This window comes from Bos indicus x Bos taurus, chromosome 26 (genome assembly GCF_003369695.1).
Source record: "Bos indicus x Bos taurus breed Angus x Brahman F1 hybrid chromosome 26, Bos_hybrid_MaternalHap_v2.0, whole genome shotgun sequence".
In the NCBI taxonomy this organism is placed as follows: domain Eukaryota; kingdom Metazoa; phylum Chordata; class Mammalia; order Artiodactyla; family Bovidae; genus Bos; species Bos indicus x Bos taurus.
In genome coordinates this window covers 9,365,797-9,381,067 of record NC_040101.1, presented here as the reverse complement: position 1 = coordinate 9,381,067, position 15,271 = coordinate 9,365,797, and the positions used below count along the sequence as shown (strand labels likewise).

General features: G+C 47.7%; 1 protein-coding gene across 1 annotated transcript in view; it reads left to right on the top strand.

Moving 5' to 3' along the window:
* The window catches only part of LOC113884382 (putative DMBT1-like protein), a 42,487-nt gene that overhangs the window by 23,569 nt on the left and 3,647 nt on the right, over window positions 1-15,271 (top strand). Inside the window, exons 14-22 of the mRNA XM_027528979.1 lie at window positions 335-364; window positions 1,009-1,050; window positions 2,192-2,509; window positions 5,844-6,161; window positions 6,795-6,831; window positions 7,250-7,257; window positions 9,051-9,071; window positions 11,110-11,263; window positions 13,169-13,386. Coding sequence (XP_027384780.1) covers window positions 335-364; window positions 1,009-1,050; window positions 2,192-2,509; window positions 5,844-6,161; window positions 6,795-6,831; window positions 7,250-7,257; window positions 9,051-9,071; window positions 11,110-11,263; window positions 13,169-13,386 — 1,146 coding nt within the window. The remainder of the gene's footprint in view (window positions 1-334; window positions 365-1,008; window positions 1,051-2,191; window positions 2,510-5,843; window positions 6,162-6,794; window positions 6,832-7,249; window positions 7,258-9,050; window positions 9,072-11,109; window positions 11,264-13,168; window positions 13,387-15,271) is intronic.

Below are 15,271 nucleotides of genomic sequence, written 5' to 3'. Positions count from 1 at the left end.
CCTGGAGAAGGGCCCGGCAACTCACTCCACTATTCTTGCCTGGAGAATCCCATGGACAGAGGAGTTGTCCCGAGGACATGCACTGATGGGTCCTGTACTATTTACCACAAAGAGGAAAGAGTCTGAACTGGTGAAGAGTTCTAGCATCCTCCATGTCCAGGAAGCTGCTCATAAATCTCTGTAATCTTAGCAAGTGCCAGGGGAACTCACTGAGCGAGCTCGGGGAACGTGCTGTTAAACACAAAGGAGACACTCTGGGGCACAAGGTGGGCCAGGGGAAGTCACTGGGATTGGCATTTAACAATTACTGATGATGATTCTCTTGTGTTTGCAGACGCTGTTTCACAGACTCCACATCTAATCAGTGAGTCACCTTTACTGACATTACTTAATCTTCATTCGATGTTCATGGTTATTCGCTTGTCCCCGCTCCGGGTGTTTTTACTGTCATAGTCTGACCTCTTTTATATATGTTCCCTAATTTCCTTTGTAAATCCACCTTATTTGAGAGAGGCTGTCCACACAAGTTACACAAGTATGAAGACAGTAGTAGAACTAAGTTACACACAGTAACCGCTGGGTACTGTGTATTGATAAATTAGTCATTTGATTTCCTTAATTCCTTGTTTTTATCAAAGACAATGAAAGGCATCTAATCAGACACTCCACATGCAGGGAAAGTTGATAACAAAAACCTAAAGCAGAAGCTTGCAGAAGAAAGAGCTGTTTTCCCCCGAAGAGCACTGATAGTGAATGTATTTTAACACGAAATGGCACAATGTAAATGCCAAGTTTCCATGGCTGGCCAGAGGAGGAATATTACTCTCGTTGGATCTCACAGCCCTGGCCAACATCGAGACTCACCTGTAAGGAGAATTTGACTTCGGAGGTCACAAAGTATAAGGACGATAGGAAAAATGAATCGGCCAGAATTTTGGCATTTAGTGGAGATCTCAGACTTGTCTGCATCCTCCCATTTTACTCAAGGGTGTCTTCTTGTATCCACAGCAATCCCAACAGCAACACCCAGAATGGTAACAGCAAGACCAGGTAAGCCATGGAACACACACACACACCCATTGTCCTTGCCTCTGGGTGGCTGTGTTTATGTCTGCATCTGTAGCTGCTTCGTAGGCAGAGGTTGGACCGACTGCAAGTGGTTCGTCTACTTGCAAATATTTGCCCGCTGATCCTGTGCAGACTTTTCAGGGCCATTCAGAGCTCTTGGGATCTTTTGGCTCTAGGATCCTAGAACGAGCAGAATTCATTTTTTCAGCACCTTTCGGAGTCATCAAAGTCTGAGCAACTTATAAGCACCCTCCAGTGGGTTTCTGCCTTTTCTTTTTACGGCCTGTCCTGCTCATTTTTAACCTCACACCTGTATCACTAATACACTTGTTCCAAGTGAGTAGAGTGCCAGATGCATTCTAGGGGCAGTGAGCTAAAATAGCAGAGAGAAGAAAAATAGTGAACTTTGGAATCAGGAGAAATGAGTTGAGACCAGCTACTGACCAGACATGGGATTTAGGCTAAGTCACTTTGCTTCTCTGGGCTTCCCCAGTGGCTCACCAGTAAAGAATCTGCCTGCAATGCAGGAGCCATAGGAGATACAGGTTTGATCTCTGGATTGGGAGGATCCCCTGGAGAAGGAAACAGCAACCCACTCCAGTCTTCTCCTCTGGAAAATCCCATGGACAGAGAAGCCGGACAGGCTATAGTCCATGGTATCACAAAGAACTGGACATGACTGAAGCAATTTAGCATGCACGCATGCACTTTGGTTCTCTAGCTATCAGTGCCCTCAGAGATAAAACTGGCTTATCTTCCTGAGTTACTATGAAGTTGTAGGTGGACACACAAACACATATACACACACAAAAGCACTTCAGAAAATCACAAATCACTGTGCAAGTTATTCTGTTTTTCTGCATTTAGCCAACACAGGTTGGCATATAGCTCTAGCCCAATAGATGTTCATTTAATGCATGTTTTAGGCTAAATGTTGTTTTGACAGTTTTAATGACTTTAGTGTCACTTTAGTGACAGTTTTGTTTTTTATTTTCGTGACTAGTTGACTGACCTTTTACTGAGTTCTCCATCCCGAGCAGTCGTGTGGGGTGAGGAGCTCAGCTAGCCCCAGAGGAGTGAGCATGCGCCCAGGAGGCTATGCTCACCCGGTCTCTGTCTGTAGGGGACTGGCCGGAGCTGCGGCTGGTGGGCGGCTCAGGACGGTGCTCAGGACGCGTGGAGGTCCTGCATGAGGAGGCCTGGGGCACCGTGTGCGATGACCTGTGGGACCTGAATGAAGCTGAGGTCGTGTGCCGGCAGCTGGGGTGCGGTCAGGCCGTGTCCGCCCTCGGGAAGGCCCACTTTGGCCCGGGCTCTGGAGACATCTTCCTGGACAACCTGCAGTGCGCTGGGGCGGAGCGCCACCTGGGCCAGTGTGCCCACTCAGGCTGGTCGGAGCACAACTGCGGCCACCACGAGGATGCTGGGGTCATCTGCTCAGGTAGCCTCTCTTCCTCCTGCCAGTCACCACCCAAGTGCCTCAGGACCACCCTGCTAGAATTCAGAGTCAGCCAGGGATGAAGACGGGCTTCCCTGGTGGCTCTGTGCTAAAGAACCTGCCTGCCAAGCAGGAGATGCAGGATCAATCCCTGGGTCAGGAAGGTCTCCTGGAGAAGGAACTAGCAACCCACTTCAGTATTCCTGCCTGTGAAATTCCATGGACCTGGAGGCCACAGTCCGTGGTTGCAAGAGTTGGACAGGACTTAGAGACTAAACCGCCACCACCAGGGTTGAAGACAGGAATCTCAAACATGTAGCATTTGATGTTTGCTTTATCCCTTTAGGGCTTCCCTGTGGCTCAGCTGGGAAAGAATCCACCTGCAATGCGGGAGACCTGGGTTCAATCCCTGGGTTGGGAAGATCCCCTGGAGAAGCGAACGGCTGCTCACTCCAGTATTCTGGCCTGGAGAATTCCATGGAATGTATAGTCCATGGGGTCGCAAAGAGCTGGATACAACTAAACAACTTTCATTTCACTTCACTTCACTTATCCCTTCTGAGTTGGTTGAACAGATAAGATTTCAACTGATTCCCAGAATAAAATCTTAAAATTTTCTAATTTGAGAGTAAGAATTACCAAAGGAATGTGTGCTTTACTGCACATAGACATATGAAAAAAAAAACATGATTAATTATGGGGATTTTTAAAGAGTATTTCTAAATATCTTTGTTTAAAGGGGCAGCCAATGTAGTAAATCTAAGGAAGATTGAGGAGCTGGGCAAACTCGAGTCTGGATCTCGGAACTGGTAATGATACTCAGACAGCATTTGATCAACTCTTAAGCTCTTGGAGCCTCAGTTTCTTCATCTGTAAAATGAGGAGACTGCTTGCTTTCTGGCAGGATTGCTGAAAGGGCTCCTTCAAGCTGTCTTTTGGATAGTACCTGCAGAGTATCAGTACCTGACAAAGGGCTGCATTTTTGGCAGTTTTTACTACCATTTTCCTCATTCAGTCATCTAACACCAGAGAATCAGTAAACTAAAATGGCTGATTTTAATTGCCTTGAGACAGCTTTTCCAAAGTACTTTGGGACAGAGACTTCCACAGCGGTCTAGTGGTTAAGACTTCACCTTCCAGGGCAAACGGCGAGGGTTCAATCCCTAGTGAGGGAGCTCCGATCCAACATGCCTTGTGGCCAAAAAACAAAACATAAAACAGAAGCAGTATTGTAACAAATTCAATAAAGACGTTAAAAATGGTCCACATTAAAAAAAAAAAAAAATATATATATATATATATATATCTTTAGGTGTGAACAGTTAGAAGTGAGTTAATCACCTCTGGAAGGTCTAGTAACAGCCCTTTCCAATAGCGAGATATCTCTGTAAACTAGCAGCTGTAATACCTGGTGTGATTCGAGAGATTTGGTAAGTAGAACTTGAAAGAGCACTTGTTCATAGACATGCCACATGAGATGGAGTTGGTGCCTGGAGCTTTTAACTGGTTGTTGTTGTTCTGTCACCAAGTCATGTACAATTCTTTGCAACCCCATGGACTGCAGCATGCCAGGCTTCCCTGTCCTTCACTCTCCCAAATTCATATCCACGGAGTCAGTAGTGCTATCTAACCATCTCATCCTCTGCCACCCTCTTCTCTTTTTGCCTTCAATCTTCCCCAGCAGCGAGGTCTTTTCCAGTGAGTCAGCTCTTTGCATCGGGTGGTTTAACTGGGGCACGTCTTTTTTTACTTAATTTATTTGTATTTGCTTGGCTGTGCCAGGTCTTAGTTGTGGCACTAGGGGTCTGAAGTCTTCCTTGAAGTGTGCTGAATCTTTAGACATGGCATGCAAACTCTCAGGTGCAGAATGTGGGATCTAGTTCCCTGACTAAGGACTGAACCTGGCCCCTTGCACTGGGAGGATGGAGTCTTAGCCACTGGACCACCAGGCAAGTCCCAGGAGGCGCATATTTTAAAACACTGTCTTGTTTGCTGGAGCATTCACTCACCCATATGCTTACTTGGAGGTGTCTTATCTGTGGCACATCCAACCCAGTCACAGCCTCATGGGGTGTTTTTTATTCCTAAGTTTCAATGTACTGGGGAATGACTGTCCAAATCTGAAGTGTGGAGTGTTAGTCACTCAGCTGTGTTCTCAGACTCTTTGTGATCCCATGGACTGTAGCCCACCAGGCTCCTCTGTCCATGGAATTCTCTAGGCAAGGATACTGGAGTGGGTTGCCATTCCCTTCTCCAGGGGATCTTCCCGACCCATGGATTGAACCCATGTCTCCTGAACTGCAGGCAGATCCTTTACCATCTGAGCTACCATGAGATGCCCTCAATGTGAAACTCATCTGCTACAAAATCAGGAGTCTAGGTCATATCATCCCAAATGTGTGCATCCATCTGACCATTTTCTCATAACACAGTAACCAACCAACAACCAGCAAGAAACTTCCTATATCTATAGCCGAATCTGTTTCTCCCAATACTGTGATATTTACAGGGACTCATTTTTCCCATATCAGATGAATAATCATTTATAAGGATGTAAGGAAAAATTTTGCTGTTGGTTATGAAAGTCAGGATTTCAGAAAAAGACTGACATATTTTTTCTCTACGTGAACAGATGCGGGAGACTCATCTAACAGCTCAGGTAGGTCACGCCTTTTTTTTGATGGGACTTGAACATCAGCTCTTTGTGATTTATTGCTGGGCTCAGTTCATCCTTTGTCTAAGCTCTGATATTTTCATGGCTTTAAGATGCCATTTAAAAGTGTTATTTGGAATTACTCCTTTTGATATCGTTACAGGTGATGGCATCTCTATGTGTGTGGGTTAGAGACACATACGTGCAGGTGTGAAATGGCACTTCAGGGTCTTTTTGCAAAAGCTTTCCCCTTACTCAAAGGCATTTCCCTGAGTCTGTCCTTGACCGGGTCCTTCTCAGTGTTTTAAGGGGAGTCTTGCAGCCGTACCCCATCACTCTCTTGAGCGAACCCTGGTCTTTCTTTACACGGCCTTGTACTGGTGTGAGAAAGCATTACACTCGCGTCTGTGTTTAATTAACAGACTGCAGGCTTCCTGAGGCAGGAGACATACCTCTTTGATTTGCAGCCGTATCATTAGAGCTTAACATGAAAGGCAGTCAGTTTCACTTCGAACACTGTTGAAGTGACATTACACTGACTGAAGGCCCCACAGTCTGAATGCGACTCAGACACACATGAGAAACGTGAGGGACGGGCCCCAAGGGTCAAGACAGGGCATGTCCCCGCACACCGGCATTGCCCGCTGGCCTCCTGGGGACTCACGGGCCCCTCTCTGTCTGCAGGGGACTGGCCGGAGCTGCGGCTGGTGGGCGGCTCAGGACGGTGCTCAGGACGCGTGGAGGTCCTGCACGAGGGGGCCTGGGGCACCGTGTGCGACGACCTGTGGGACCTGAACGAAGCCGAGGTCGTGTGCCGGCAGCTGGGGTGTGGTCGGGCCGTGTCCGCCCTCGGGAAGGCCCACTTCGGCCCGGGCTCTGGAGACATCTTTCTGGACAATCTGCAGTGCGCTGGGGCGGAGCGCCACCTGGGCCAGTGTGCCCACTCGGGCTGGTCGGAGCACAACTGCGGCCACCACGAGGACGCTGGGGTCATCTGCTCAGGTAGCCTTTCCCCGCTCAGGCTATAATTTCAGATGTTGTGGTTGAAGACATTGTGAAACTATGCATCCCAGGTGGAATTTTTCAACCATCCATCTGCTCATTCTGTTGTCAGCCAATCCATGAGTGCCCACCGTGTGCCAGGCCCTGGGCTCAGGCACGGTGTCCAGTGTGCCAGGCACTGGGCCCAGGCACACGCCCTGCCCTGGGCAGCCCCCGGTTGCACGTGGGAGACCTCGAATGTTAGGGTGAACTGGCACCCCACAGCCCCGCCTTGCTGAATCCTGGGCCCACCCCACTCCTAGAGATTGTGATCAACTGGGTTTGGGAAGGGACAGTGGAATCTGCATTTTAACAGATGATCCGGGTGATCCTGCATAAGAGGGGCCACAGGTAATCCAGCCCTGGTGACCAGGGAAGGGGCAGAGTTGACCCAGATGCTCTACCCCAAGCTCTGAGGCCAAGGACCCTGCCGGAGGAGGACTGGAATGACCCAGGAGCAGCGCTCTAAGTCCTGGGCCCAAAAAGACCATGGTCCTCCCCACTTCATCCCCACTGGCCTCCTTGTTACCCTACCTCCTCCAAACTTTGGATTCACTAAAGAGAGTGACCTGTTGTCTTTTTTTGTGCATTCAGATTCAAAAGACCTACCTCCTCCCACACCTCCAGGTATGTCCATATTTTTGTTGTTGTTGTTCAGGCAACTTTATAATAATAATAACATCGAATACTTATAAATGCTTTCAGGCACGGTTTTGGGGCCTTATACCTATGTAACTTATTTAATATGCACAATAACCTCTTAAAGTAAGTAATTTGCTTATTCCCATTTTCTAGATAGGTAAACTGAGATACAGAAAATTAGTAATGTACCAAGGTGTAGCCATTGGACTTGAACCACAGGTGTCAAGGCTCTTGACCACCAATCTAATATACCACATCTGTTCATTGGCCCCAACTACACAAAGACCAGGCAAAAACTAACACAAAAAGTGGGAGACATTTAGCTCAGGCTACTACTTTAATCTTCAGGAAGTGAAACTGTTAATCCCTCAGTCATGTCTGACTCTTTGCAGCCCCATGGACGGTAGCCCACCAAGCTCCTCTGTCCATGGAATTCTCCAGGCAAGAATACTGGAATGCGTAGGCATTCCCTTCTGCAGAGGATCTTCCTGACCCAGGGACTGAACCCAATTCTCCTGTATTGCAGGCAGATTCTTAACCATCTGAGCCACTGGGGAAACCTGCAAAAAGGCATTTTAAATATTCTTTTACAGAAAGAGTAACTTGAGATGCACAGAGGTTAAGTGACTCTCGTAGGATCACTCAACAAGTTAGTGTGGAGACTAAGCTTTGATACTAATCAGTCTGACCCCAAAGTACATACTCTTGGGAATCTTTTGCTTGTTTTCAAACAGTTTTTAAAGTTAATGATTGAATGATATTCTTATATAATAAAAACTGAAGATTGGAAAAGCCAAACACCACATGATGTGATGATTCTGAAATGATGCTGAAGGCAGTGAAAAGGTGTTTTGTTTCATTGCAACAAACAAACAAGCCTGATGCTAGGGTTTCTGAATAAACTCGTTTATTTAATCCCTACAATTGAGGATTAGGGAGATCAAGAAGCCCTCCCAGGATAACTCAGTTAGAAAGCAGTAAAACTGGAATTTTAAGCCCCATCTCTCACCCTTTGAATCCTGTCCGCACACAGCCTCAGAAAACACCGCAGGGCACACGTCATTAGCAGGAGCATCTGACTCAGTCATCTGCCTGAAGAAGACCTGAATGTGTTCTGAGTATTCCTGGAGGGAGACCAGCTTTGTGTGTTGGGGTCGTGAGTGAGAGGAGAAAGGCCATCTAAAGTTAAAGGGCCAGCGCGGGGGTCAAGGGCAGTGGATATTCAAATTAAGCCTCATCTATAGTTTGCCCATTTATGTAATTCAGCTAAACTGAAAATTACATGGATGATGGTGAAATGGGGAAGACCATATTTCATGAATGTTGGCTCAGCGGTAAAGAATCTGCTTGCAATACAGGAGACTTGGGTTCGATCCCTAGGTTGGGAAGATCCCCTGGCGTAGGAAATGGCAACCCACTCCAGTATTCTTGCCTGGAAAATCCCATGGAGAGAGGAGGCTGGTGGGCTACAGTCCATGGGGTTACAAGAGTCAGACACGACTTAGCGTCTACACCACTGCCACCGTATTGCATGAAAGGAGCCATCTGGCCCTCTCTTGCTGCTCTAAAATGTAGTGGTTTAAAGCAGCAACCACTGAGTTATAGGCCACGGTTTGGTGGGTCAGGAATTGGGGCAGGGCTTGGCTGGGAGAGCCTTCTGCTCCACGCAGAGTACAGCAGGTCCTCCCAGGGGCTGGTCTGGAGAGTCCAGGACAGATGCACTCTCATGCCTGGGGTCCTGGTGGGGGCTCAGCCAAGGGCCTGCTTCCTCTCCAGGTGGGCTCAGGGCCTCTCCAGCAGGGGAAATCAGACTTCTTACAGAGTGGCTCAGGCTGGCTCAGGGTGCCGTGAGCAAGCCCGTGTTCCCAGAGACAGGAAGTGGAAGCTGCCAGTCTCTTATGGCACAGCACAGCTTCTGCCATATTCTGCTGGCCAGAGCTTCCACAGAGACCACCCAGGCTCCAGGGAGGGGACCAGGCCCCACCCTGTGACCAGAGGCATGTTGGAGAACCTGTAGCCTTCTTTAGCCTGCCCCAGGACCGTAGATAACATTCAGTCAGCACCTTCACACTTTTCTCCATTTGCCCTAAGTACATGGACATTTCTAAGGAAACCCTTTACATTTTGCTAACTTGTAGATGAGACTAATTCTCCTGATGTCAGCATTATCTTCCTTTTTATTTTTTTCCCTTCTAGGTCTTTCCACAGCGTCTCAGGATCATGTAACAGGTAGTCGCTTGTTTTAAACTGATATGGTAACTCCATTCCAAAAGAACCATCAGAGGAAATGCTAGGGGGTGTGCCCTGGATGGGGCACAAAGGCTGGCTTAGTGTGGGTGAGGGGCTGCCTCTGCTGCCCAAGCTACACCCGCCGCAGCCCCTCCCACGAGAAGGTGGGGCGGCCAGGACTCAGCCTGAGGATGCCCTCTGTCCTCATATGCCCCGCCCCCACCTCGCTGAGGGTCGTGGCATTAGTATGGCCAATGCCTGGAAATGCTGACTTTTTAACTAAAGCAGCAGCTGGGAAGGGGTGTGTGGATCTGCCCAGATCAGAGTAGGCAGGAGGGTGACAAGGGACTCAAAGAAAATGTGGCTCAGTCCATCTGCCCATTCTCAGCCAGCCTCCTATGGGCACAGTCCTGTAATAGGTGCCCGCAACAGGTACCAGCCCATCACTGCCTGCCATGTGTAGTTCAGTTCAGTTCAGTTCAGTCACTCAGTCGTGTTCAACTCTTTGCGACCCCATGGACTGCAGCACGCCAGACTTCCCTGTCCATCATCAACTCCTGGAGTTTACCCAAACTCATGTCCATTGAGTCGGTGATGCCATCCAACCATCTCATCCTCTGTCGTCCCCTTTTCCTCCTGCCTTCAATCTTTCCCAGCATTCAGGGTTTTTTCAGATGAGTCAGCTCTTCCCATCAGGTGGTCAAAGTACTGGAGTTTCAGCTTCCACATCAGTCCTTCCAATGAACACCCAGGACTGATCTCCCTTAGGATGGACTGCTTGGATCTCCTTGCAGTCCAAGGGACTCTCAAGAGTCTTCACCACTACCACAGTGCAAAAGCATCAATTCTTCAGTGCTCAGCTTTCTTTATATTCCAACTCTCACATCCGTACATGACCACTGGAAAAACCATAGCCCTGACTAGACGGACCTTTGTTGGCAAAGTAATGTGTAGAGGCTTCGGGAAACCCAGTCCCAGGGGGTTTCAGTGTCAGTCTGACGTTTGTAACCTACAAACAGCAGTCCACACTAGCTCCCTGGGCTGCCTGTGTCCCTCACCACTTCCCACCCTCCATCGTGGGAAAGACCAGGAACCTGTGAGATTCCAGGAGGGTTGCAAGGTGCTCAGGGGAGAAAGAAGAAAGTTCAGCATCTTCATAGTTTGGGGTCAAGGTCAATAAAACGTTATGCTTTCAGATTTCCTCTAAAATAATTTGATGATTCTAAGCTTTCTGCTTGTTTATGTGGTGTGCTGTTTCAAATTTATATGTTTGTGTGTGTATAAATTAATTATATTACATAATATAGTTATAGTGATATGACAACCAGAATGGAAGAGTTAGATTTCACTTGTTTAATTCTTTAAAGTCCAAAATCTATAAGCTCCAGTCTGAGTAGATATTGAGATGAAGGAAAGACAACCTACCCAGAAAAAGTGGTGAAAAAGTAGTTAAAGGGAGGGCCCAGTCACACCCTCCCAGAACAGTCCACACCACCCCCGTTGCCTTTGTCTTCAGTTCCTCAGACCCTCAGATCCTCAAAGTCACCCCTTCCCCACCACGTACAGCTCCATCTCTGTCTCTGCCTCTCTTCCCCAAACCCTCAAGCCGATCAGCTCCACCTGTCTCCCAGCAAGTGAGACCTTCCACTTTAGAAAGAGTCAACAGGACAGAGATAATATTTTCTCCATTGGATGACAGAGGGAGGAGGGCAGGGACTTCTCGCGTCAGTGCGTTCTGTTGCTGCTGCTGCTTCTAAGTCGCTTCAGTCGTGTCCAACCCTGTGCGACCCCATAGACAGCAAGCCCACCAGGCTCCTCTGGGATTCTCCAGGCAAGAATACTTGAGTGGGTTGCCATTTCCTTCTCGAATGCATTCTGACCCATCACAATTAGACTGAATAGGCTCTCCTTCCCAGAAGATGCTTAGGCTACAGATCTATTTATTCAGACTACAGCCTGACTCCACCAGGTCCTTAGTGGGATGACGTAAGTGACGCCATGGGGACATATCCTGACATCCTTTTTCTTGCTGTTTCAGGAGAAAGGAACTCTTGTGGAGGGGTCATTTCTAGTCTCTCTGGCTCATTTTCCAGTCCACTGTATCCAGAAAACTACCCAACAGACATCCAGTGCGTGTGGGAGATCCACGTGGATAAGAAGTTCCGCATAGAACTCATGATTCCAACTCTGAAGTAAGAAAACAACTCTTTACAAGAAGTGCATGCATGCTAAGTCACCTCAGTCATGTCCGACTCTTTGTGACCCCATGGACTATAGCCCACCAGGCTTCTCTGTCCGTGGGATTCTCCAGGCAAGGATACTGGAGTGGGTTGCCAAGCCCTCCTCCAGGGGGTCTTCTGAACCCAGGGATCAAACCCATGTCTCTTAGGTCTCCAGAATTGGCAGGCAGGTTCTTTATCACTAGCACCACCTGGGAAGCCCCCTTTAAGAGTCTACCTAAATAAGAATATTGCCTTGAAAAATTCAATAAGTGGTTTAATTCACGTATTTGACTTAACGTTACTATGAGGAGTTTTTTTAATTTATTTTAAAAAATTGTCCTTTTCAGCTTTGCCCTCATTGTACACTGGGTACCAGTATTTATCCTCTTAGACTTTTTCTTTAATCTGAGTTTTAAGCAAACAGTAAAAGGCTTTACCTACACACGCTTTAGGCGACTACTCCAGCCATGAGCCCTGCATCCTGTATATGTTGGCTTAAAATGAAGTGAGATGGTAGTCATTGCTTCATCTCTGACATAAAAAAACTCTTCCAAGTCACTGCCATTCTTTTATTATCAGTTCATAAAATAAAAACTGACATTTTTAGTGTGCTCAGGCTCTGTACTGTGTATTCTGTATGCTTTGTCACATTACAGCGTCACTATAGCCCTAATAAAGATGTCCTTATCATCCCAGTTAAAGACTAAGAAGCTGAGACTCAGAGAGGTTACTCACCAAAGGCCAAGCTTCTAGGTCCATTGGATGTCAAAGGCCCCGCTCTTCACCAGTGTACAGAGCTGTAAGGAGAGTCTGTGCAAAGCCCTTCTCCTTGTTGACTATGACACGCACCATGCAACAAACACAGCAATACTGTGAAATGCTATGAAAGCCCCCCTTTCACATGCACTCCACTGTTGCCCAGCCCATGGACTCAGACATGGCCTATCACAAAGAATATTCTATTATCTTTGTCAACTGAAACCCTAAAGACACAGCCCACAATGAGGTGAGAACCTTGAACCCACACCTCTAAAACCTATCATGTTATCAGTTATCCATTTCTTCAGAATCAGCCCTCAGGACTTCCCTGGTGGCCCAATGGTTAAGCCTCTGTGCTCCCAATGCAGGGGGCCCAGGTTCAATCCCTGGCTGGGGAACTATAAGATCCCACGTGCCATGTGGCGGGGCCAACAACAGCAACAACAGCCAATCAGCCCTCATACACATCCCTGTGAATAATTACAAAGTGCAAATACTGTTCCACATGCTGACATTGTTTTTATTTCAGAATCAAGTTTTTCCTCCCTAAGAATTTGGGTATGAAGAATGTTGTGAAATACAGAGTTAGGAAAATTGGGCTGTGATGTCACTTACATGTTGATCAGTTGGGATGACTTTATTGTTAAGATTTTATGTGTGGTGTACATTTGCATCTCCCGAGGTTTCGTGTAAGTTGTGATTGGCTAAAATCAGTATGATTTCTAAGTTTCTATTACTGAGTTGCGGCCATAAACCTCACACATTCTTCAGAAAGAGATAAAAGAAGTTTGGCTAATAAGGCATCTGAGGTTAACTGACATTTTATGTATTAATATGCAATTCAAAGTATAATCCAAATGGTTAATTCTCTGTGTGTCATATTTTTCAAGCTTTAAGATCTAGGAAGCCCTGGGACTTCCCTGGTGGCCCAGTGGTTAACAATCTGCTTCCATTGCAGGGGGCACAGATTTGATCCCTGATCAGGGGAACTAAGATCCAGCATGTCACATAGCCCAACCAAAAGATAAATAAACAAAAATAAACCTAAGTAAGCAATTTAAAAAAAAATCTAGGAGGCCCTAACCAGCTGTTAAGCCTCCGCTGTGATTCCCCTAGACTGGAAGATATCCTTGGATGCCCGTACGACTCAGTCGAAATCTTCGATGGCCCCAGGATCGCCTCACTCTCCATGGGGAAGTTCTGTGCCTCAGCGGCTGTGATGTTTTTCTCCTCCTCTGACATCCTGACTGTGGTGTTCCGAAGTGATTCCAGGATCACCAACACTGGCTTTTATGCTCTGTTCAATGCGATACCCCAGGGCAGAAGAGAGTCAGGTAGGAAGCTTCAAGTAGGCTTTTGGCCTTGAAAAAAAAAGAATAGTTTTCTAATTTAAGGGATTCTCCTATTAGCAGAAGCATGGGCTTCAGTTTTAAAAGCTCCCCTACAATTAGCAGAAAGGCCCTGCTGTATCACTGCTAGCTTTTTCCACTAAGAGGGTCTCGTGGGCAATTGAAGTAAAGCAGTGATGGGCTTCCCAGGTGGCGCTAGTGGTAAAGAACCCACCTGCCAATGCAGGAGATGCAGGTTCCATCCCTGAGTCAGGAAGATCCCCTGGAGGAGGAAATGGCAACCCACTCCAGTATTCTTGCCTGAAAAATTCCATGGACAGAGGAGCCTGGCAGGCTAAAGGCCATGGGGTCGCAAAGAGTCAGCCACAACTGAGCGACTGAGCGTATGTTGAGCCTATATGTGAATGGGCAGGCAGCTCCTCTCCACGGCTGCCTCCGTCACAGCCCACCGCCCTGGACCTGTTATACTGTCCAGGGTGCTGAAAGGTAAAGTCTGACTTTCAAGAATCCTCCTCCCTCCACCAGATGGCTCACTTTACATCTTGCCTCCTTTGAACCCTAGACTCACCACATTAGAGGCTTCAAGTTCAGTTCAGTCGCTCAGTCATATCCAACTCTTTGAGACTCCATGAATTGCAGCATGCCAGGCCTCCCTGTCCATCACCAACTCCCAGAGTTTACTCAAACTCATGTCCATTGAGTCGGTGGTGCCATCCAGCCATCTCATCCTCTGTTGTCCCCTTCTCCTCTTGCCCCCAATCCCTCCCAGCATCAGAGTCTTTTCCAATGAGTCAACTCTTCTCATGAGATGGCCAAAGTATTAGAGTTTCAGCTTCAGCATCAGTCCTTCCAGTGAACACCCAGGACTGATCGACTTTAGAATGGACTGGTTGGATCTCCTTGCAGTCCAAGGGACTCTCAAGAGTCTTCTCCAACACCACAGTTCAAAAGCATCAATTCTTCAGCGCTCAGCTTTCTTCACAGTCCAACTCTCACATCCATACATGACCACTGGAAAAACCACAGCCTTGACTAGACTCTTGGGGACTCCTTAATGGATAGACCCTATAGCTCATCATTCCAGAGCCAGGTCCAGTTTGCACCCAAAAAAATACTTACTGCCAGTTGTGGGGCCACAGTAGCTCAGGTCGCTAGGAATTCAAGTAGAAACTTCCAGTTTGTATTTTAAGGGTGGGGGGTGGGGGGCAGGGAGGGTGTTTCTGAATGAGGCAATTCCTTATGTATTTGACCTTCCATAGGCATGTGTGAGATCTTGCCCTGGGGAGGCTAAGTAAAGTCCAGGAGTTGAAATCCAGACCATTCGTTGACTCAGGATCATCATGTATTCATCCAATAGTATTCACTAAGGTCCTACTGTGTGCCAGGCCCAAGTAGAAGTGCTGGGGACGCAGCCGACAGTACAGTGCCCTCCCCGTGTAGTTTACAGTAGGGTGGGTATGGGTGAGTGGGGGAGGATCAAGACACAGCAAACAAGCAAGTAACCAAGATGATGTGGGGGTGGTGATAAGGTTGGGAACACAGAGCCACGTGGGATGGAGGAGCTGCTACTGTGGACTGAAAGGGGATGGACGGCCTTGCTGAGCAGGCCATATGTGAGGAGTGACCATAAAGGGGCATTCCAGGCAGAGAAAAGCGATGCATAGACTCTCAGGGAGGAAAGAGTTGGACATGTCAAAGAAACTGAGAGAAGGCAGAGCCTGTGAGCTCAGTAAGGGAAGAATGTCCCCAGGTGTCACCAGGGGACAGCAGGTGATTCCAGCGGGACACAGCCTGTCAACCCAGAAAGAGCTGGTCCCTTTGGGCTTTATGGAGTCATAGACTCCCTTGTGGCCAGGTGCCTTCAGGGGAT